Here is a 23,789-nt window from a genome sequence, read left to right on the forward strand (position 1 = left end):
TAAATTTAAGCATGGCCTTCAGAATTTAAAAGCACTGTATTAGTTAGCTCAAGACTTCTAAATTGGCAGCACACATTTAATAGATCTGTAGGATCCTATATCAAAATTTACTTTAACAGAGCGCATGCACATTCTGCTGGATGGGAAAAACTGGAACAAATGAATGTTTTTCACCTCCAATCCACAACACAAAGTCAGTGTAAGTGAAGGCCAAGGCCCATCACACAAGATACCACTAAAAGGGTAAAGGCTAGAAATATATGACCATCAGTGATAAAATCAGATGAACATTTAACCTGCCCCCATCACACTCTGTCTTCTTTTTTAACGAAGATCTCCCTGGCATTAGATTATATACATGAAAAGGAAGAATTTGTATGGCTATCAGGAAACAGGGAGCAATGGAACTAATTGGAGAGCTCCTTCAAAGAGCTGGCTCAGGCAGAAAGGGCCAAATAGCCTCCTGCGCTGTATGATTCGATGATTGTTCCCTTTCCAAAAACAGTCAATAAAGATCAGGAATTTTGAAATTGATGGAAAACAGAAGTGGTGTCTAGATGCCCCAGTCCAGTAAGTAGCCTGAATGACTGCAGAGAAATGATGGTCACCCATTGGTCAGTACCTCAAGCGATCAATACGATTGACTCCAGAAGAGGTTGGGTAGCTAACTGTGGATTAAAGCTGGGATCTGATTCACTTCACCATGATCCTGTTTGTCCACCAGAATACGTGGAGCTGCAGAACTGGGTGGGAATATTGGAAAGACAAGCAACATGTCCAAATAATGATTAATCCTTAAAACTGCATTAAAGACTGCCTGAGAGAATTAGAAACCCAAATGTGGGATGTTCTGAATACGCAAAGCCTTTTTTTTCCCCATACCTATTTGGAAAACCATTCACGGGCGTTGTTTTATACAAAATAATTATTCCAGGTAATTTCTCTTTATCAAATGCCCTGTTTCAGGTCAAAAGGAAAGGCTTTGCTTGACTTTCAGGAATTGCCTGTAATATGCAATATGTCAAAGCCAACCAAGAAATACTGGGTACAGATTTTAAGGTGCTAAAGTGTCAGATGTGCTACTGAAATGGCCCTTAACTGCTAACTAAGCACTCAGCTGTCTTGAGAGGAGAGTATCCCAGAATGAAATGTAAAAATATCTTTTAATGTTTAAAAATAGGAATTCTCAAAATAAAATAAAGTATGAGTTGATACCAGATTAAGTACTGTACTGTGCAACAATCATTCGAAAAGAAAAATGTAGATTGTTACACACAAACAAAACAAATGATTCCCATTTGCAGTTGTCTGATGAACTTCCTTTAGTACAAATGCAACACATGGGGCTAGTTGTAACTGCGATTGTGTAAAATGGGTGAGAACGAATCGGCAGCCTGCTTTACAGCTCACAGGATTTTTTATTTCTATTGAAGTCAGCTTAGCTGAAGTTCTCCTTGTACTATTTTAATCCATTAAATAGGCCGACCAAGTCATTCAAATATCAAACAGAACACATTTCATCCAGAACTTGTTAACCAATATTCACACAGAAGAATCTCACCCCTCTGTCTTTTATGAACTCACTCCCAATCTACACAGCTTTATCTGGGTTCCTTGGGTTAAACTCAGTGCCTGCAGGCATTAGGTGAAAATTGGATGGAGTAATGAAAGACCACAGTCTTTACAGTGAGCACTGTCAGTGACCCTTCCTGAGTTCTAATAATGTGGGTATGTGACTGTGGATTTGCTCATCCAGGTGCCATATGGGGAAGAGTTTAATGATCAGATCATAGGAACACTTGTAGGGAATAAACATTATCTGATCATTATCTCATTGTTGTTTGTGGGAGCTTGTTCTGCACAAATTGCCTGCTGTGTTTCCTACATTACAACTTTGACTACACTTCAAAAGTACTTCATTGGCTGTAAAGTGCTTTGTGACATTGTGAATGGCGCTATATAAATGAAAGTCTGTCTTTCACATGATGCGCACGCAACCCAATTGCAAGGATAAGATTGAATTGAGTTTGAGATTCACAGAAGTTACAAGAAAACAAGCTATTTGGCCTCACCTGGGAAATAGATCTCATCACAGTTACCCACTCTGTTTTCACATCCCCCTTCACCCCCTGTACCTTCATCTACCTCTACAATCTCATCCAATGTACGATACGTTCTGCCTCAACCATTAATCCTGGAAGTGCCTTACAACTTTCCTGCCCTCAGTCCTATATATAATCTTGTATTTATAGTTCCTCATTCTAAACTCCTCAACTACTAGAAGCAGTCTGCTTCTATCTTCCCTGTCCCATTACTTCAGAATTTTAAACACTTTTCATATTAATCCTTAATCTGTGTTGGTCTAACAAAAAATGCCCAAACAATATTTAAAAGATTACACCTCAAACATAGATGTTTATTTACAATAACATAAGATAGCAGTGCACATAATTTTAGTCCAGAAAGCTCCAATAAATTACAACTTATTCCATAATGTCTCTCGAACAAACATGGCAGATATTACTTACATTAAACACATTTCTTTATCATTAACAATAAGTCCTGCAATGCCAGTGAAACAACCTAAGTGAAGCCAACTAGGAGGGTAAACTTTATTTCTGCAAATGTAGTAAAATCTTCTTTATGGACAGGTTTATGATTTTGTTACACACAATTTAACAGAGGACGTTTTCCTCCTTTGTGTTAGGGTGGAGAAAATAGGCCAATGTTCCTGTTCTTGATTACATAACAGAAAGTATTAAGGTAGGTTGGAATGAAGAAGGACCTTTGATCTCTTTGGGCAATCGCATAGTGTCAACCTTGTTGGTTGCATTCTCACACCCGAGTTAGAAGGTTGCCAGTTGAAGCCTCACTCTAGAGACATAATCTGAGTTGACACTTCTTGTAGTACTGAGGGACACCGCAATGTCGGAAGCATCACATCTTTCAGATGAGACATTAAACCAAGTTCCTGACCACCCACCCAGGCAGATGGAGAAGATCCTATGGTACTTCTTGAAGAAGAGCAGGGGAGTTCTCTTGGTGTCCTGGAAAAAAATTATCCCTGAAATAACACTTTCAGCAAGAGATTATCGGGTTATTCGTGGGATCTTGCTCTTTGCCTGCACTTCAATGCACGTGAGTTTTTTGGCACATCCTGAGGTTGAGAGGTGCAATATAGATGCAGTTTCTTTCTTTCTATTTGATCTCATTCTTCCAGAACATCAAACCGTCTCTGCATTACAACACCTTGTTGCAGAAGAAGACAAGCTAACAGCTCGAGTTTGGGGGATCTGGCAAAGGCACTGATAATAATGTCAATTTTATTTTGGTTTATGATAAATGCTCTTCCCAAATTTAGGTACCATATGACGTGCAAGCTCCTCTTGGCTAAGGAAACTGCATTAATAAAGTGTGTCAATGATAAAGTATTAGAAAAAATAGATATATTAAACTTTAATGAACAGCAAAATTCTGGAGCAGTCTGAAAGTTAGATTATTTTTCTACAGTTTCTATATATATATTTATACAGAAAAACTAAATCGTGATAAATATTGACAGAGATTCACAGCAGATCAGTCAGTGCCTGAAAGCAAAAGATTAGCTTTTTTTTAATTCATTGTTGAGATGTGAGCATCCCTGGCTAGTCCTGCATTTATTGCCCATCCCTAATTGCCCTTGAGAAGGTGGTGGTGAGCTGCCTTCTTGAACCGCTGCAGTCCATGTGAGGTAGGTACACCCACAGTGCTGTTAGGAAGGGGGTTCCAGGATTTTGACCCAGCGACAGTGAAGGAACGGCGATATAGTTCCAAGTCAGGATGGTGTGTGATTTGGAGGGGAACCTGCAGGTGGTGGTGTTCCCATGTGTCCGCTGCCCTTGTCCTTCTAAGTCAGGGGTTGGCAACCTTTTTACCTGAAGAGCCTTTTTAAAAACATTTGCCGGAAATAAAAACTATTGTAAAGTCTGTGAAAGGCACTATATCAAGATCTGGATCACAGTTGAACCAGATCTTGGATTAATTAATGCCACAGAATCACAGATTCTGACATGACAATGACATGAACCAGTGGAAAGTTTTCCTTTAGCTTCTAGGGTGGATTGAATTGTACATGTAGGTAAAAAAGAACAAGCCCTCTAAACTACTGTTCATTTTTCTGCTTCAAAACACATTTGTAAAATAGTCCTATAGCAGCAGAAGCATTGCTCACTAAATGTTACTGCACTGTTACAAGTTGGTAATTCTAAACGCCCAGACACAGGGCGGCACAGTGGCGCAGTGGTTAGCACCGCAGCCTCACAGCTCCAGCGACCCAGGTTTGGTTCTGGGTATTGCCTCTGCGGAGTTTGCAAATTCTCCCTGTGACTGTGTGGGTTTTCTCTGGATGCTCTGGTTTCCTCCCACATGCCCAAGACTTGTGGGTTGATAGGTAAATTGGCCATTGTTAAAAAAAAAAGTTGCCCCTAGTGTAGATAGGAGAATTGAGGGAAGGTGAGGATGTGAGAGGGAAAATGGGATTAATGTAGGATTAGTATAAATGGGTGGAAGATGGTCAGCATAGACTCAGTGGGTCAAAGGGCCTGTTTCAGTGCTGTATCTATGACTCTATAAACAGGGTCCACAAATGAGGTGTTAAAGAGCCACATGGGGCTGTGGGTTGCCAACCTCCGTTCTAGGTGGTAGAGGTCACGGGTTTGGAAAGTGCTGTTGAAGGGGGCTTGGTGAGTTACTGCAGTGCATCTTCAAGTTGACTTTGGGGTCACCAAAACCCACTTAACCTAAAACATGAACCTGTCTTTCTTTTTCATACATCAACTGACCTGTGTTTTCCTTTCTTTCTTTCATTTCTGATTTTCAGCAGTTGTGGATATTTCCTCCTCGTCCCAAAAGCATCTTTTATGGTTCTTTTGTCTGTATGTGGCTTATAGAGTTCCCCAGTGGTTCAGTAGGGTTGCCAACTCTGATTGGATGTATTCCTGGAGGTTTATCATATGAATGCCCACTTCCAACCTCCCCACCCCAACGCTCCCATCATTGGTCCCCCAACATTCTCAAGGTGGACCTCCTTCTCACACCAATTGGAAAGCAAACTGACTTTTATTCAACGATTGGATGACTCTTGACTGTCAGTTAAACAGCTTTTGTTACCCTCCCCTACCTCCACCCCCTCTCCAACTAATAAATAAAACAGTCTTCAAAGAAAATGTTTTAAAAATGGTAGTTTTTTTTTTAGAGGATCCTATCATTTTTCTCCGATTAATCGTTAATTCTGGTAGACACCAGGACAATCCTGGAGAGTTGGCAACCCCAACTTCGAGACTATCCTGATGTGATGGGCCATGTGATTAAAGCTCTTTCTCTGTAAGCTCCCGTAGCGTTTTGATAACGTGAGCCGGCTGACTCGACGCGTACTCCTGCAGGCCAGCGCCCATCTGTTGGTGCAGGCTGGTGGCCAGCTTGGCAGTCACTGCCCGCACATTCCCACTTCCGCCCTTGATCACGCCGCTTCCGGTCATGTTGCTGAGCAGGTACCAGAGCACAGGCAAAACGTACCGCTCCACAGCTTGAGGCTTCCGACGATACACCGGCAGCACGAGGACTGCAGTCAAGAGAGAAATGAGAGGGTCATCAGAGAGGGCCTTAACTGCATCACAGCCTGCAACAACTTAACTTGGAAACGGGCCTAAGAGAACTGGGCTTGTCATCAATCAGAGTGAGCAACTCAGATTTGAATATCCAGTAATGTAAGGCAAAAGCACAAGTTCAATCAGATTGGTCATTTTGGCTCTGAATATTCATGGGAGTGAGAGGAATGTCTCCCAAACTCCCACTGTAACATGGACTGGAGATTGACCACTGGAGGAACAGCTTAAACGGCTATTTTTAGCCAGGGCCCTAAGCTCTGCAAATCTGTCCTCAAATCTCTCCGCTTCTCTACCTCTCCTCCTTTAAAATGCTACTTAAAGCGTATCTTTGTTCAGTTAGTTTTGGAGTTGATCCAGTAATTCTCGTTTGCACTCCATTCAATGACTAAAAATCCATTTTAAAATAGGAAGAACATGTGATACATCAGAAATAGTGACATGAAAGCCAGATCTAAGCTTAGAGCTACCACTTAGGTTTTAATAAGTCTCACCCCTGACTCTACATCCCAAGATAATGCATCATAATCGCCTCCTGATCCACAATCTCACCTGCGAGTCGTTCAGTGATGTCCTGCATCGCCCGGCCACTGATGAACTGCACTCTGCTGGCCAAGGGCTGAAGTAGCAGCAAGTTGTCTTTACAGAGAGAGCAAAATGATGGCAATCAGTGACACAAGACACATAGATTACTGATCAATAAGTAGACAGAAAACTAGCAAAGTTAATCAGATCACCTCCATATTAGCGAGATATTGTGTGCCCAGCGTTATGGAGGAATGACTTTTTTTTTAATTCATTCGTGGGATGTGGGCATCCCTGGCCAGGCCAGCATTTATTGCCCATCCCTAATTGCCCTTGAGAAGATGGCGGTGAGCTGCCTTCTTGAACTGCTGCAGTCCATGTGGGGTAGGTACACCCACAGTGCTGTTAGGAAGGGAGTTACAGAATTTCTCGAACTCTGCATCTTCAGATGCCAGTTAAATATGTAAAGTACTGTTTGATGGGACTCCCTTCACACCTATTTGTCAAAGCTGCCCTTTCCAGCTAAATTTGTCAGGAGTGGAAGATATATCTGAGGCACAATCCATCACTGATATTTCACCTAATTAATTTTTATTTTAAAATCATATCTGCTCACCTCCTGCAGTTCTTGTATCCTTGAAGACAAAATCCCTCCAGTGGCTGACAATAGTGAGGATTGAGCGGACAGTACTTATTGGAGACAATATTAATCCAATTGGTACTAGTAACACTGTGCCTTCCACATAGCTAATGTCTAATGCACAGTTAATGTTGCTTTAAAGCTGGGATTGTTGCATCCTGGCTTGCTGTTAGATCAGTAATCTACAAACTTTTTTGAAATACATAACCAGAGAGGACAGACACAAGTTGGTTATATAGTACATAAAGGATAACGCAGAGTAAAGAATCCAAACTACACAACTTGCCGCCTCTATGTGATTTCTATATTCATTTAAGTTTCCCAGAGTGCGCGCACACACGCACAACACAACACAAATAGACAGTGGCATTCACAATTTGGGATAAATGTTTAATGAGCATCCAAATGAAGCTCGTGTCTGTACCATGCGTTTAAAATATTAAGTTCCCTATTCAAGTGTTTTACATAACATAGGGAGGCCCCGATAAATACATGGACTGATTTGACGATCGTTTACACTTGGATCGGGTGACCTCTTGATTTTGATCTGGGATCACAGACATTTTTTTCAATGGATTCATGAGTTTACATGCTGTGACGACATACACCAATGGTGCATCTGTTAACAACAGTGCTCATGGAGCCTGAGGCCTACCTATATGATCGATCAACGTATCGAGGACATGCACGGCTGCAGTATAAATGCCTGTGTTCTTCGAATTCAAGTTCTCAGTAACAACAGTGACTGTTGAATGTAGGACCCGGTGCAAGTCATCCTTCAGCACTGGGATCATGGTTGCCATAGACCGCAGTGCAAACTGATTCACTTTTTTATTGGAGTCCTGGAGCCGTGGGATGAAGGCATCAAATATCTGAAACATTAAGATGACATAAGACTGGGAATCAGAGACTACAGGACACTCTATCCAAGGCCTAATCACTAAAGAGTAATGTATTCCACATACCAATTATTCTATTAAATGCTAGTATCATCTTATCCCTAACAACCTCCTATGTGGCACTTTATCGTATTCAATAAACAAGATTAGGGCTCATGGGATTGGGAGAATATATTGGCATGGATTGAGAATTGGTTAACAGACAGAAAATGGAGAATAGGAATTTAAATGTAGGAATAAATAATTTTCGGCATGACAGGGTTTAACTAATGGAGTGCTGCAAAGATAGTGCTTGGGCCTCAGTTACTTACAATCTATATCAATGACTCAGATGAGGGGACCGAGTGTAATATATCCAAGTTTCCTAATGATACAGAGTGAGTTGTGAGAAGGAGGCAAAGAGGCTGCAAAGGGATATCGATGGGTTAAGTGATTGGACAAGAAGGTGGCAGATGGAGTATAATGTGGGGAAATGTCAAATGATCCACTTTGGTAGGAAAAATGGAAAAGTCGAATAATTTTTTAAATGAGAGACTGGGAAATATTAGTATTCAGAGGATTCAGTGTGCAGGTTCACTAATCATAGCAAGATGACTTGCAGGTAGAGAAGGCAAATGGTATGTTAGCCTTTATTGCAAGGGGGTTGCAGTATAAGAGTAAGGAAGTCTTGCTGCAATTGTACAAAGCTATGGTGAGATTACACCTGGAGTGCTATGTACAGTTTTGATCTCCTTACCTGAGAAAGGATATACTTGCCTTCGAGGGGGTGTAATGAAGATACACTAGATTGATTCCTGGGATGAGAGGATTGTCCTATGAGGAGAGATTGAGTGGAATGGGCTTATATTCTCTGGAGTTCAGAAGAATGAGAGGTGATCTTATTGAAACATAAAATTCTTGAAAGGGTAGATTCTGAGAGGCTGTTTTCCCAGCTGGAGAATCTAGAACTAAGGATCATAGTCAGAGGCCATTTAGGACTGAGATGAAGAGAAGTCTCTTATCTCAGAGGGTTGTGAATCTTTGGAATTTTCTACCCCCAGAAAGCTGTCGATAGTCATTGAGTACATTCAAGACTGAGATAGATAGAATTTAGGGCATGAAGGAAATCAAGGGATTTGAGGATAGGATGGGAAAGTGGAGTTGATGTAGAAGTTGAGCCATGATATTATTGGATGGCGGAGCAAGCTTGATGGGCCACATGGCCGACTCCTTCTCCTATTTCTTATGTTGTTATTCCTTATGCTTTCATATTCTTATTTTCTCTGAAGCAGATTAGTGAACATGTTGGGTGCTTTGATCATCATTGGCACCTCTTCACCTTCCCAGGGTGCGAGTTGCAAACTCAAAGCCTATAGGTTACTAGTCCAGTATCATAACCATTAAATGACCATGCCCTAGGACTGTTAGTATTGTGCACTTTCTGTGGGAGGAATGGGCTGCACAGGCTGAGTCAGATAGAAATGTAAGGTTGATTGAATGCACCTCCTCCCCTCCAGGTAGAAAGCATATGGGAAGAAGGGAATGGGGGACAATTATAGTGGAGCAAGGGATTTAACCTATGCCTTTCCTGCAAGAACTGAAATGTTAAACAGTGATGGCTTCTCTGCCAGGCTAAACCTGTCAGGAACAGCTACTGAGTTCCTAGGAGGAGGCTAGGCCAGCAAGATATGTTTACAACATTCTTTCTTTTTGTTTTGCCAGGAGGAGGAGTAGGAGTGCTTTTTCAGGCCCTAAAATGAAGCCTTGTGCCTCACCTGCCCCAGAGTTCATCCTCGCTGTCTCCCCTGGATGGGATACTCAGAGTTTTTACTGTGCACCAGGGACTCTCCTTCAAGGAACCCCCCCAGTGATTTCCTGCTGCCTGACTGTAAACAGCCCAGGCCAAAAATGGGCTAACCCTCCCCCGCTACCACAACCAGGAGGGACATGGAAACATAGAAACATAGAAAATAGGAGCAGGAGTAGGCCATTCGGCCCTTTGGGCCTGCTCCGCCATTCAAAAAAGATCATGGCTGATTGTCTAATTCAGTACCCTGTTCCCGCTTTCTCCCCACATCCCTTGATCCCTTGGCCACTTGTATCTCCTGCCTTCCTGCCTGGGAGTTAAAAAAAAACAAGCCTTGAGATTCTGTGCTCATCAGACCTCAGAATTCCATTTTAGCAAAGTGATCGGGTGGAAAGATTGAAGACTTGAACGTGTGCTGAATCCAAATTTCTACCCCTTTTCCTGTTTTACACTTTCTCATGTCCTTATGCTTAGAGCTTACATTCACCACGTTGGAGGTTACAAATCCCGGGTTGGTCTCACAGTGCCGCAGCAACAGTGAAATGCCGTGCGTTCTCTCCTGGAACTCTTTAGCAGACAGCAACTTGTTAAGTTGCTTCACCTGTTCCACCGATTCCATGCTGCGTATGATCGGTCGGTGGGTCATCAACCTCTGTTGCTGTGGTGTGACCAACTCCCCCCTAACAAAGAGAAAGTACAATGCACTATTACATATTTCACTCCACACTATACAATAGGACACTTTCTCCAAACCTGTGATTCACCTACTGTGAATAACAGCGTGCATTTATATAGTGCCTTTAATTTAGTAAAACGTTCTACAGCATTTCAAAGGAGCATTATTAGACAAAAATTGACACTGAGTTACATGAAGGGATATTAGGGCAGACGACCAAAAGCTTGGTCAAAGAGGAGGATTTTAAAGAGCATCTTAAAGAAGGAGAGAGAGAGACCGCGAGTCAGAGAAGTTTAGGGAGGGAATTCCAGAGCTTAGGGCCTAGGCTGTTGAAGGCATGGCCGTCAGTGGTGGGATGAAAGAAGTTGTGGATGCGCAAGAGGCCGGAATTGGAAGAATTGCAGAGTTCCAGGAGGATTGTAGGACTGGAGGAGGTCAAAGAGATAGGGAAGGGAGAGACCAGAGAGGGATTTGAGCACAAGCACCAGAATTGTAAATTTGTGGACTTGCTGGACCGAGAGCCAATGTATGTCAGTGAGCACTGGGGTGATGTGTGAACACAATTTGGCGTGTGTAAGGATAGGACAGCAGCGGAACATACAATTGGGAATTCAGGTCCAGAGATTAGCAGGCCTTGCAGGTATTCCCATGGGTTATGGACAGGATATGCTGCAGGACTCATGAATCACTGGACCCTAGTTCCTGTTCATGCATACTATTAGGTGAAGCTCCATGTTTGAATCACAAATTCATACCATGTACATTATAACTGGACTGCATTTCGCTGTACCTATGGAAGTCAGTTACTGTTCAGTGAATAACGTTTGAGTTTCCTGCCATTCATTTGGGAACCAAGGGAATGGAAGTTCGGATTAGCAGCATGTATTGCTGTGTGGGGGGTCGGGGTGGTGAATGTACTTCTGTAATCTTTGACGTTATAATTTAGGAGAAGGGAATGTGGGCCTGAATTTCTGGCAATTCATCGCATAGATAAGGGGTAGGATATACGGCATCAATTTTCAACTTGCCCCGTCGGAATTACAGATTGCTCACTGTCTAATTCTCATTTCTGTCAAGATTGGAAGCAGTCATTTATGCAGCTGACCAAACCCAGACCACTTAGAGATTTCATTTGAATCAATGGGGGTAAAATTCTGACTGTGTGATACTGTAAAATGTGTGACAGTGAGTCAGCATCTAGATTTACATCTTTCCCAATTTTATTTCCATTGACATCAATATAAATTCAAATTGGGAGAGCTGTAAGACAGGCTGCTGAATCACTATTGCCTGTTTTACATTATCGCACAAAGTCAGAATTACTCCCATTGGAAATGGCAATTGGGCAGTTTCTAGACAGGCAGGCAAACCACAAGGTCAGTTTTACACCGAGTGTGTAGATTAGCAGAACATTCTCCCCCCAATCTGATCGTGATGCATCCAAACAGTCATAGGGTAAAGATTGAGAATTCGTATGCATGAATGTGCCCCACTGTTCATTTACATACTCAAGTGAAAACTTTGGTGAAGGGGAAAAGGTCCACATAGTGCAAAGCACTTCCAAAATTGAACGCAGTAGGAGAAAAGATAAAGTCAATCAAGAAGTATTGGTCAGCTGATGTCTGCGGCTATGCGGGTTCACACTAACCATGAAAGGTCAGTCATCCAAGTCTTGAGGGTCTGGGACATGTTGTTTGGCCACTGCTTATAGTAATAAAGTGATTGAAGAGCATATGTGGACCATATAACCATGGTTACAATCTTTATTTTATATTCGTTCATGGGATGTGGGCATCGCTGGCTAGGACAGCATTTATTGCCCATTCCTAATTGCTCTTGAGAAGGTGGTGGTGAGCTGCTTTTTTAAACTGCTGCAGTCCATGTGGGATAGGTATACCCACAGTGCTGCTAGGAAGGGAGGTCCAGGATTTTGACCCAGCGACAGTGACAGAGCAGCGATATAATTCCAAATCAGGATGGTGTGTGACTTGGAGGAGAACTTGCAGGTGGTGGTGTTCCCATGCATTTGCTGCCCTTGTCCTTCCAGGTGGTAGGGCTCGTGGGTTTGGAAGGTGCTGTCTGAGGAGCCTTGGTGCGTTACTGCAGTGCATCTTTTAGATGGTACATACTGCTGTCACTGTGCGTCGGTGGTGAAGGGAATGAATGTTGAGGGTGGTGGATAGGCTGACAATCATGTGGGCTGCCTGGTCCTGGATGGTGTTGAGCTTCTTGAGTGTTGTTGGAGCTGTACCCATCCAGGCAAATGGAGAGTATTCAATCACACTCCTGACTTGTGCCTTGTAGATGGTGGATAGGATTTGGGGAGTCAGGAGATTAGTTACTCGCTGCAGGATTCTCAGCCTCTGACCTGCTGTTGTAGCCACGGTATTTATTTCAGATTTCCAGCATCCGCAGTATTTTGCTTTTATTTTAGTATTTATATGGCTACTCCAGTTCAGTTTCTGGTCAATGGTTATCCCCAGGGTGTTGATAGTGGGGGATTCAGTGATGGTAAAGCCATTGGGAGGGGAGATGGTTAGATTCTCTCTTGTTGGAGATGGTCATTGCCTGACACTTGTGTAGCGCGAATGTTACTTTCCACTTATCAGCCAAAGCCTGGATTTTTTTTTTGTGTTTATTTTATTTTATTCCATCTTAGTTTGTTCAGTTTGCCTACCCACTTTTTTTTCATGTTTGTACTTGCGGCTGTTCAATTTTCAGTCTGTTAACACCATATCTGTATTAATGCTTTGTCTTTCAACACACCATTAACATATTGTTTCCCTTTGCTCCACGACCTTCTGGTCAGCTATTCTGTGACCTTGTCCTATCTACACCTTTCCCTTTGTTATCTCTTGCCCCAACCCCGCTTTACTTGCTTATAACCTTTTACATTTCGAATATTTGCTAGTTCTGAAGAAGGGTCACTGACCTGAAACTTTAACTCTGCTTCTCTCTCCACAGATGCTGCCAGACCTGCTGAGTATTTCCAGCATTTCTTGTTTTTATTTCAGATTTCCAGCATCCGCAGTATTTTGCTTTTATTTTATTGTCCAGGTCTTGCTGCATTTCTACATGAATCGCTTCAGTATCTGAGGAGTCGTGAATGGTGCTGAACATTATGCAATCATCAGCGAACACCCCCACTTCTGACCTTATGATTGAAGGAAGGTCATTGATGAAGTAGCTGAAGATGTTTAGGCCTAGGACACTACCCTGAGGAACTCCTGCAGTGATGTCCTGGAGATCAGCTGATTGACCTCCAACGACCACAACCATCTTCCTTTGTGCTAAATATGACTCCAACCAGCAGAGAGTTTTCCCCCGATTCCCATTGACTCTAGTTTTTCTCGGGCTCCTTGATGCCATACTCAAATGCTGCCTTGATGTCAAGGGCAGTCACTCTCACCTCACCTCCGGAGTTCAGTTCTTTTGTCCATGTTTGGACCAAGGCTGTAATGAGGTCAGGAGCTGAGTGGCCTGGCGGAACCCAAACTGAGTGTCAGTGAGCAGATTATTGCTAAGCAAGTGCCGCTTGATAGCACTGTTGACGACCCCTTCCATCACTTTACTGATGATCGGGAGTAGACTGATTGGGCAGTAATTGGCCAGGTTGGATTTGTCCTGCTTTTTGTACACAGGACATACCTGGACAACTTTCTACATTGCCAGGTAGAAGCCAGTGTTGTAGCTGTACTGGAACAGCTTGGCTAGGGGCACGGCAAGATCTGGAATGTTGTCAGGGCTCATAGCCTTTGCAGTATCCAATGCCTTCAGCCGTTTCTTGATATCAGGCAAAGTGAATCAAATTGGCTGAAGACTGGCATCTGTGATGCTGGGGACTTCAGGGGGAGGCCGAGATGGATCATCCACTCGGCACTTCTGGCTGAAGATTGTTGCAAATGCAGGCTCGCAGGGCAGAATGGCCTACTCCTGCTCCTATTTTCTATGTTTCCCCAGAACCGGTCCCAATGCCCCAGAAATCTGAAGCGCTCCCTCCTGCACCATCCCTCCAGCCACACATTCATCTGGTGTATTTTCCTATTTCTACATTCACTAGCACGTGGCCTTGGAAGTAATCTGGAGATTACTACCTTTGAGGTCCTGCTTGCTAATCTCGTTCCTAACTCCCTAAATCCAGCCTGCAGGATCTCATCGCTCTTTCTTCCTACATCGTTGGTACCAATGTGGACGACGACCTATGGCTGTGCACCCTCGCCCTGCAGAATGCATTGTAGCCGCTCGGTGATATCCATAACCCTTGCACCAGGGAGACAACATACCATCCTGGAATCAGTTCTGCGATCACAGAAATGCTTATCTGTTCCCCTAACTATAGAATCTCCTATCACTATTGCTCTCTTGCCCTTTCTCCTCCCTCCCTGCATAGCTGAGCCACCCATGGTGCTCTGGTCATGACTCTCACTGTACTCTCCAGTGGAACCCTCTCTCCCATCGGTACTCAGAACAGAATACCGGTTAGAAAGTGGGATGCCCTCTGGGGATTCCTGCACTACCTGCCTTGACCTTCTTGTCTGTCTGACAGCCACCCAGTCCCTCTCTGCCTGTGCTCTCTTGAGCTCCGGCGTGACTACTCCCTGAAACATACTATCCACGTAGTTCTCTGTCTCGCGGATACGCCAGTGACTCCAGCCGCCACTCGAATCCCGAAACCCTGTTTCAATGAAGAGTGCAGGAGGCCATGCCAGGAGCAGCACCAGGCATACCTCAAAATGAGGTGTCAACCTGGTTAAGCTACAACCCAGGTCTACTTGAATGCCAAACAGTGTAAGCAACACGAGATAGACAGAGCTAAGCGATCCCGCAGCCAACGGATCAGATCTAAGCTCGGCAGTCCTGCCACATCCAGTTGTGAATGGTGGTGGGCAAATAAACAACTAACCAGAGGAGGTAGCTCTACAAATATCCCCATCCTCAATGATGGGGGAGCTCAGCACATCAGTGCAAAAGATAGAAACATAGAAAATAGGAGCAGGAGTAGGCCATTCGACCCTTCGAGCCTGCTCCGCCAATCATTACGATCATGGCTGATCATCCAACTCAGTAACCCGTTCCCACTTTCGCCCCATACCCTTTGATCCCTTTAGACCCAAGAGCTATATCTAACTCCTTCTTGAAAACATACAATATTTCGGCCTCAACTGCTTTCTGTGGTAGTGAATTCCACAGGCTCACCACTCTCTGGGTGAAGAAATTTCTCCTCATCTCAGTCCTGAAAGGTTTACCCCGTATCCTTAGACTATGACCCCCGGTTCTGGACTCTCCCACCATCGGGAACATCCTTCCTACATCTACCCTGTCAAGTCCTGTTAGAATTTTATAGGTTTCTATGAGATTCCCCCTCACTCTTCTGAACTCCAGCAAATATAATCCTAACCGACTCAATCTCTCCTCATATTCAGTCCTGCCATCCCAGAAATCAGTCTGGGAATGTGGGACCTGTACAAGCCGGATGGTCTACACCTGAACAGGACTGGGACAAATATCCTTGCAGGAAGGTTTGCTAATGCTGTTGGGGATGGTTTAAACTAGCTTGGCAGGGGGATGGGAACCTGAGCACAGTTTCAGATAGGACAATTTCAGGGCAGGGAATAGGAGGCAGAAAATTAGCGAGTGACTCTGAAAGACAGAAGAAGCAAAGGTTAAAAAGTGTGCAGCACAGGAATTTGGCAGTGTTAAAAGGTATTTATTTAAATGCAAGGAGTATAGTAAATAAAGCCGATGAGCTGAGAGCACAGATAGACATATGGCAACAAAATATCGTTGCGATAATAGAAACTTGGCTTAAGGAGGGGCAAGAATGGCAACTCAACATCCCTGGATATAGAGTTTTCAGGCGGGATAGAGAGGGAGATTAAAAAAAGGAGGAGGTGTAGCATTATTAGTTAAGGAATCAATGACAGCTTTGAGGAGGATGATATGCTAAATGAATCATCAAATAAGGCCATATGGGTGGAGCTCAGAAATAAAAAAGGGGCAGCCACACTTCTAGGCGTGTGCTATAGACCCCCAAATAGTGAGAGGGAGGTAGAAGAACAAATATGTAGACAAATTTCTGAGTGAAAAAACTATAGGGCAATAATAGTTGGGGATTTCAATTACCCTAATATCAACTGGGATACAAACAGTGTGAAGGGCACAGAGGGGACACAGTTCTTCAACTGTGTTCAAGAGAACCTTTTTAACCAGCACGTAACAAGCCCAATGAGTGGGGGCGAAATTCTAGATTTAGTCTTCAGTAATGAAGCTGGATGAAGTAACAGTGGGAAGCATTTTGGAGATAGTGACCACAATACAGTAAGTTTTAGCATAATCATGGAAAAGGACAAAGATAAAACAGGAGTAAAAATACTAAATTGGGGGAAGGCAAATTTTAAGAAACTGAGAGGTGATCTGGCAAAAGTGGACTGGATACAGCTACTTGAAGGAAAATCAGTGGCAAACCAGTGGGATGCATTCGAAAGCAAGATACTACAAGCACAGTGTAGGCATGTCCCCACAAAGATAAAGGGTGGTACTGCCAAATTTAGATTAGATTTTTTAGATTAGAGATACAGCACTGAAACAGGCCCTTCGGCCCACCGAGTCTGTGCCGAACATCAAACACCCATTTATACTAATCCTACACTAATCCCATATTCCTACCAAATATCCCCACCTATCCCTATATTTCCCTACTACCTACCTATACTAGTGACAATTTATAATGGCCAATTTACCTATTAACCTGCAAGTCTTTTGGCTTGTGGGAGGAAACCGGAGCACCCGGAGAAAACCCACGCAGACACAGGGAGAACTTGCAAACTCCACACAGGCAGTCTAGGGCTCCCTGGTTATCTAGAGGCTTACAGGGTAAGTTGAAGCAGAAAAAGAAAGCTTATGATGATCACAAAAATCTTAATACTTTAGAAAGCATAGAGGAGTTTAGAAAGTGGAGGGGTGAAGTAAAAAAGGAAATTAGAAAAGCAAAGAGAGGACATGAAAAATTATTGGCAGGTAAAATCAAGGAAAACCCAAAGATGTTTTATCAGTGCATTAAAAGCAAGAGGATAACTTAGGAAAGGGTAGGTCCTATCAGAGTTGTACATGGGAACTTATGCGTGGATGCAGAAGATGAAGGCAGGGTTCTTAATGAGTTTTTTGTCTCTGCCTTCACAAAGGAGAGGGTTGATGTAGACATTGTAGTAAAAGAGGAGTGTAAAATATTACTTTTTTTATATTTACAGATACAGCACTGAAACAGGCCCTTAGGCCCACCGAGTTTGTGCCAACCAACAACCACCCATTTTATACTAACCCTACAGTAATCCCATATTCCCTACCACCTACCTACACTAGGGGCAATTTACAATGGCCAATTTACCTATCACCTGTAAGTCTTTGGCGGTGGGAGGAAACCGGAGCACCCGGCAAAAACCCACGCGGTCACAGGGAGAACTTGCAAACTCTGCACAGACAGTACCCAGAATTGAACCCAGTTTCCTAGAGCTGTGAGGCTGTGGTGCTAACCACTGCACCGCAACAGAACTTTGGTTCTGTCTTCACAAAGGAGGACACAAATATCATACCAGAAATGTTGGGGAACACAGGGTTTAGTGAGAGAGAGGAACTGAAGGAAATCAGCATGAGTAGAGAAATGGTGTTGGGGAAATTGATGGGATTGAAGGCCGATAACTCCCCAGGGCCTGATGGTATGTTAGTCAGTTAGAGATACAGCACTGAAGCAGGCCCTTCGGCCCACTAAGTCTGTGCCGACCATCAACCACCCATTTATACTAATCCTACACTAATTCCATATTCCTACCACATCCCCACCTGTCCCTATATTTCCCGACCACCTAACTAGACTAGGGGCAATTTATAATGGCCAATTTACCCATCAACCTGCAAGTCTTTTGGCATGTGGGAGGAAACCGGAGCACCCGGAGGAAACCCACGCAGACACAGGGAGAACTTGCAAACTCCATACAGGCAGTACCCAGAATTGAATCCGGGTCGCTGGAGCTGTGAGGCTGCAGTGCTAACCACTGCGCCACTGTGCCGCCATGTACGTATCCCAGAGTACTTAAGGAAGTATTGGGCGGCTTAAAATCAATTTCTTTTAGTTTTGGTTGCAGCAGCTTTGACAGAAGCGGAGGGATGGAGCGAACTTGCAGCTGGGAGGTCAATTTCAGTGTAAGTTAAAAGTTAATTCCCTTTTGTTTTCGGAGGACCAGGGGACTGCTGGGTAAGTAAAAACTATATATTTGGGCGGTTTAAAATCAATTTCTTTTAGTTTTGGTTGCAGCAGCTTTGACAGAAGCGGAGGTACGGAGCGAACTTGCAGCTGGGAGGTCAATTTCAGTGTAAGTTAAAAGTTAATTCCCTTTTGTTTTCGGAGGACCAGGGGACTGCTGGGTAAGTAAAAACTATATATTTGGGCGGTGGCTCTACCTGAGACACAACACGTGTAGTGTCTCCCACCCACCCTCCTCCTCCTCTAACCAAAAAAAAGGACTCTGGTGTGTTGATAAGGTAAGCTTTTTATTTAAAAAGTTCTGTCCGTCGGATTGCTAAGCTAACAAGTTCTGACTTTTTTTTTTGGTTTTTCAGTAGATTTGTTGGGAATTTAGAACAGTGGGAATGGAGGTTAAGGCAGTTGTATGTTCCTCCTGCAGAATGTGGGAGGTAAGGGTCGCCAAGAGTGTCCCTGCTGACTGCATCTGCGGGAAGTGGACCCAACTCCAGCTCCTCGAGAACTGCATTAGGGAACTGGAGCTGGAGCTGGATGAACTTCAGATCATTCGGGAGGCGGAGGGGGTTATTGAGAGGAGTTATGGGGAGGTAGTCACACCTCAGGTAAAAGAAGTAGGTAGATGGGTTACTGTCAGGGGAAGGAGAGGGAACCAGCAGGCATTGCAGGGATCCCCTGTGGCCGTTTCCCTCAACAACAGGTATACTGTTTTGGATACTGTTGCGGGGGACGACTTACCAGGCGTAAGCAATGGGTTACAGGTATCTGGCACAGAGTCTGTCCCTGTTGCTCAGAAGGGAAGGGGGAAGAGGAGCAGAGCATTAGTCATTGGGGACTCCATAGTTAGGGAACAGATAGGAGGTTCTGTGGGAACGAGAGAGACTCATGGTTGGTGTGTTGCCTCCCAGGTGCCAGGGTTCGTGATGTCTCAGATCGTGTTTTTGGGATCCTTAAGGGGGAGAGGGAGCAGCCCCAAGTCGTGGTCCACATAGGCACCAACGACATAGGTAGGAAGAGAGATGGGGATTTAAGGCAGAATTTCAGGGAGCTAGGGTGGAAGCTCAGAGCGAGAACAAACAGAGTTGTTATCTCTGGGTTGTTGCCCATGCCACGTGATAGCGAAGCGAGGAATAGGGAGAGAGAGGAGTTGAACACGTGGCTGCAGGGATGGTGCAGGAGGGAGGGTTTTGGTTTCCTAGATAATTGGGGCTCTTTCTGGGGTAGGTGGGACCTCTACAAACAAGATGGTATTCACCTGAACCAGAGGGGTACCAATATCCTGGGGGGGAGATTTGCTAGTGCTCTTCGGGGGGGGGTTTAAACTAATTCAGCAGGGAAATGGGAACCTAAATTGTAGATCCAGTGTACAGGATGTTGAGAGTAGTGAGGTCAGGGATAAGGTTACAAGGACGCAAGAGGGCACTGGCAAGCAAGAACTTCGTTTAAAGTGTGTCTACTTCAACGCCAGGAGCATCCGGAATAAGGTGGGTGAGCTTGCAGCATGGGTTGGTACCTGGGATCTCGATGTAGTGGCCATTTCGGAGACATGGGTAGAGCAGGGGCAGGAATGGATGTTGCAGGTTCCGGGATTTAGATGCTTCAGTAAGAACAGAGAAGATGGTAAAATAGGAGGGGGGTGTGGCATTGTTAATCAAGGAGAGTATTACAGCGGCAGAAAGGACGTTTGAGGACTCGTCTACTGAGGTAGTATGGGCCGAGGTTAGAAACAGGAGAGGTGAGGTCACCCTGTTGGGAGTTTTCTATAGACCTCCGAATAGTTCCAGAGAAGTAGAGGAAAGGATAGCGAAGATGATTCTCGACAGGGGTGAGAGTAACAGGGTAGTTGTTATGGGGGACTTAACTTTCCAAATATTGACTGGAAATACTATAGTTCGAGTACTTTAGATGGGTCAGTTTTTGTCCAGTGTGTGCAGGAGGGTTTTCTGACACAGGATGTAGACAGGCCAACCAGGGGCGATGCCACATTGGATTTGGTACTGGGTAATGAACCCGGCCAGGTGTTAGATTTAGATGTAGGTGAGCACTTTGGTGATAGTGATAACAATTCGGTTAGGTTTACCTTAGCGATGGGCAGGGACAGGTATATACCGCAGGGCAAGAATTATAGCTGGGGGAAAGGAAATGATGATGTGATTAGGCAAGATTTAGGATGCGTAGGATGGGGAAGGAAACTGCAGGGGATGGGCACAATCGAAATGTGGAGCTTATTCAAGGAGCAGCTACTATAAGTATGTACCTGTCAGGCAGGGAGGAAGTTGTCGAGCGAGGGAGCCGTGGTTTACTAAAGAAGTTGAAGCGCTTGTCAAGAGGAAGAAGAAGGCTTATGTTAGGATGAGACGTGAAGGCTCAGTTAGGGCGCTTGAGAGTTACAAGCTAGCCAGGAAGGATCTAAAGGGAGAGCTAAGAAGAGCAAGGAGAGGACACGAGAAGTCATTGGCGGATAGGATCAAGGAGGCTTTCTATAGGTATATCAGGAATAAAAGAATGACTAGAGTTAGATTAGGGCCAATCAAGGATAGTAGTGGGAAGTTGTGTGTGGAATCAGGAGAGATAGGGGAAGCGTCAAATGAATATTTTTCGTCAGTATTTACAGCAGAGAAAGAAAATGTTGTCGAGAAGAATACTGAGATTCAGACTACTAGGCTAGATGGGATTGAGGTTCACAAGGAGGAGGTGTTAGCAATTTTGGAAAGTGTGAAAATAGATAAGTCCCCTGGGCCAGATGGGATTTATCCTAGGATTCTCTGGGAAGCCAGGGAAGAGATTGCAGAGCCTTTGTCCTTGATCTTTATGTCGTCATTGTCAACAGGAATAGTGCCGGAAGACTGGAGGATAGCAAATGTTGTCCCCTTGTTCAAGAAGGGGAGTAGAGACAGCCCTGGTAATTATAGACCTGTGAGCCTTACTTCGGTTGTGGGTAAAATGTTGGAAAAGGTTATAAGAGATATGATTTATAATCATCTTGAAAAGAATAAGTTCATTAGCGATAGTCAGCACAATTTTGTGAAGGGTAGGTCGTGCCTCACAAACCTTATTGAGTTTTTTGAGAAGGTGACCAAACAGGTGGATGAGGGTAAAGCAGTGGATGTGGTGTATATGGATTTCAGTAAGGCGTTTGATAAGGTTCCCCACGGTAGGCTATTGCAGAAAATACGGAAGTATGGGGTTGAAGGTGATTTAGAGCTTTGGATCAGAAATTGGCTAGCTGAAAGAAGACAGAGGGTGGTGGTTGATGGCAAATGTTCATCCTGGAGTTTAGTTACTAGTGGTGTACCGCAAGGATCTGTTTTGGGGCCACTGCTGTTTGTCATTTTTATAAATGACCTGGAAGAGGGTGTAGAAGGGTGGGTTAGTAAATTTGCGGATGACACGAAGGTCGGTGGAGTTGTGGATAGTGCCGAAGGATGTTGTAGGGTACAGAGGGACATAGACAGGCTGCAGAGCTGGGCTGAGAGATGGCAAATGGAGTTTAATGCGGAAAAGTGTGAGGTGATTCACTTTGGAAGGAGTAACAGGAATGCAGAGTACTGGGCTAATGGGAAGATTCTTGGTAGTGTAGATGAACAGAGAGATCTTGGTGTCCAGGTGCATAAATCCCTGAAAGTTGCTACCCAGGTTAATAGGGCTGTTAAGAAGGCATATGGTGTGTTAGCTTTTATTAGTAGGGGGATCGAGTTTCGGAGCCACGAGGTCATGCTGCAGCTGTACAAAACTCTGGTGAGACCGCACCTGGAGTATTGCGTGCAGTTCTGGTCACCTCATTATAGGAAGGATGTGGAAGCTATGGAAAGGGTGCAGAGGAGATTTACTAGGATGTTGCCTGGTATGGAGGGAAGGTCTTACGAGGAAAGGCTGAGGGACTTGAGGTTGTTTTCGTTGGAGAGGAGGAGGAGGAGAGGTGACTTAATAGAGACATATAAGATAATCAGAGGGTTAGATAGGGTGGATAGTGAGGGTCTTTTTCCTCAGATGGTGATGGCAAACACGAGGGGACATAGCTTTAAGTTGAGGGGTGATAGATATAGGACAGATGTTAGAGGTAGTTTCTTTACTCAGAGAGTAGTAGGGGTGTGGAACGCCCTGCCTGCAACAGTAGTAGACTCGCCAACTTTAAGGGCATTTAAGTGGTCATTGGATAGACATATGGATGAAAATGGAATAGTGTAGGTCAGATGGTTCGGCGCAACATCGAGGGCCGAAGGGCCTGTACTGCGCTGTAATGTTCTAATTCTAATTCTAAGTGGCCCTAGAAATGGTGGATGCATTGATGGTCATCTTCCAAGATTCTATAGACTCTGGAACAGTTCCTATAGATTGGAGGGTAGCTAATGTAACCCCATTATTTAAAAACGGAGGTAGAGAGAAAACAGGAAACTATCAGCCTGACGTCGGTAGTGGGGAAAATTCGAGAGTCCATTATCAAAGATTTTATAGCACTGCACTTAGAGAACAGTGGTAGAATTGGGCAGAGCCAGCATGGATTTACGAAAGGGAAATCATGCTGGACAAATCTACAGGAATTCTTTGAGGATGTAACTAGCCGAGTTGATGAGGGGAAGCCAGTGGATGTGGTTTATTTGGACTTCCAGAAGGCTTTCGACAAAGTCCCACATAAGAGATTAGCATATAAAATTAAAGCACATGGGATTGGGGGTAGTGTATTGTGATGGATAGAAAATTGGTTGGCAGACAGGAAACAAAGAGTAGGGATAAATGGGTCTTTTTCCGAATGGCAGGCAGTGACTAGTGGGGTACCGCAGGGATAAGTGCTAGGACCCCAGCTATTTATAATATATATTAATGATTTAGATGAGGGAACTAAATGTAATATCTCCAAATTTGCAGATGACACAAAACTGGGTAGGAGGGTGAGTTGTGAGGAGGATGCAGAGAGGCTTCAGAGTGATTTGGACAAGTTGAGTGAGTGGGCAAATGCATGGCAGATGCCGTATAATGGAGATAAATGTGAGGTTATCCTTATTGGTAGCAAAAACAGGAAGGCAGATTATTATCTGAACAGCTTTAAACTGAGAGAGGGGAATATGCAGTGAGATCTGGGTGTTTTTGTACACAAGTCGCTGAAGGTAAGCATGCAGGTGCAACAGGCAGTAAAAAAGGCAAATGGTATGTTGGCCTTCATAGTGAAAGGATTTGAGTACAGGAGCAGGGATGTCTTGCTGCAATTATACAGGGTCTTGGTGAGGCCACACCTGGAATATTGTGTGCAATTTTGGTCTCCTTATCTGAGGAAGGATGTTCTTGCTACAGAGGGAGTGCAGCAAAGGTTTACCAGACTGATTCCTGGGATGGCAGGACTGATGTATGAGGAGAGATTGAGTCGGTTAA

General features: G+C 44.2%; 1 protein-coding gene across 5 annotated transcripts in view; it reads right to left on the reverse strand.

Annotated features, from left to right (window-relative positions):
* Window positions 1-2,403: 2,403 nt before the first annotated feature.
* The window catches only part of LOC137364492 (TOG array regulator of axonemal microtubules protein 2-like), a 210,965-nt gene continuing 189,579 nt past the window's right edge, over window positions 2,404-23,789 (reverse strand). For all 5 annotated transcript variants that reach the window (XM_068027681.1, XM_068027683.1, XM_068027682.1 and 2 more), the window contains 4 exons: window positions 9,974-10,172; window positions 7,463-7,679; window positions 6,195-6,281; window positions 2,404-5,599 (listed from right to left, as the gene is read on the reverse strand). In XM_068027681.1, the coding sequence (XP_067883782.1) occupies window positions 5,346-5,599; window positions 6,195-6,281; window positions 7,463-7,679; window positions 9,974-10,172 (757 nt within the window). In that variant the 3' untranslated portion in view covers window positions 2,404-5,345. The remainder of the gene's footprint in view (window positions 5,600-6,194; window positions 6,282-7,462; window positions 7,680-9,973; window positions 10,173-23,789) is intronic.

This window comes from Heterodontus francisci, chromosome 3 (genome assembly GCF_036365525.1).
Source record: "Heterodontus francisci isolate sHetFra1 chromosome 3, sHetFra1.hap1, whole genome shotgun sequence".
Lineage (NCBI taxonomy): Eukaryota > Metazoa > Chordata > Chondrichthyes > Heterodontiformes > Heterodontidae > Heterodontus > Heterodontus francisci.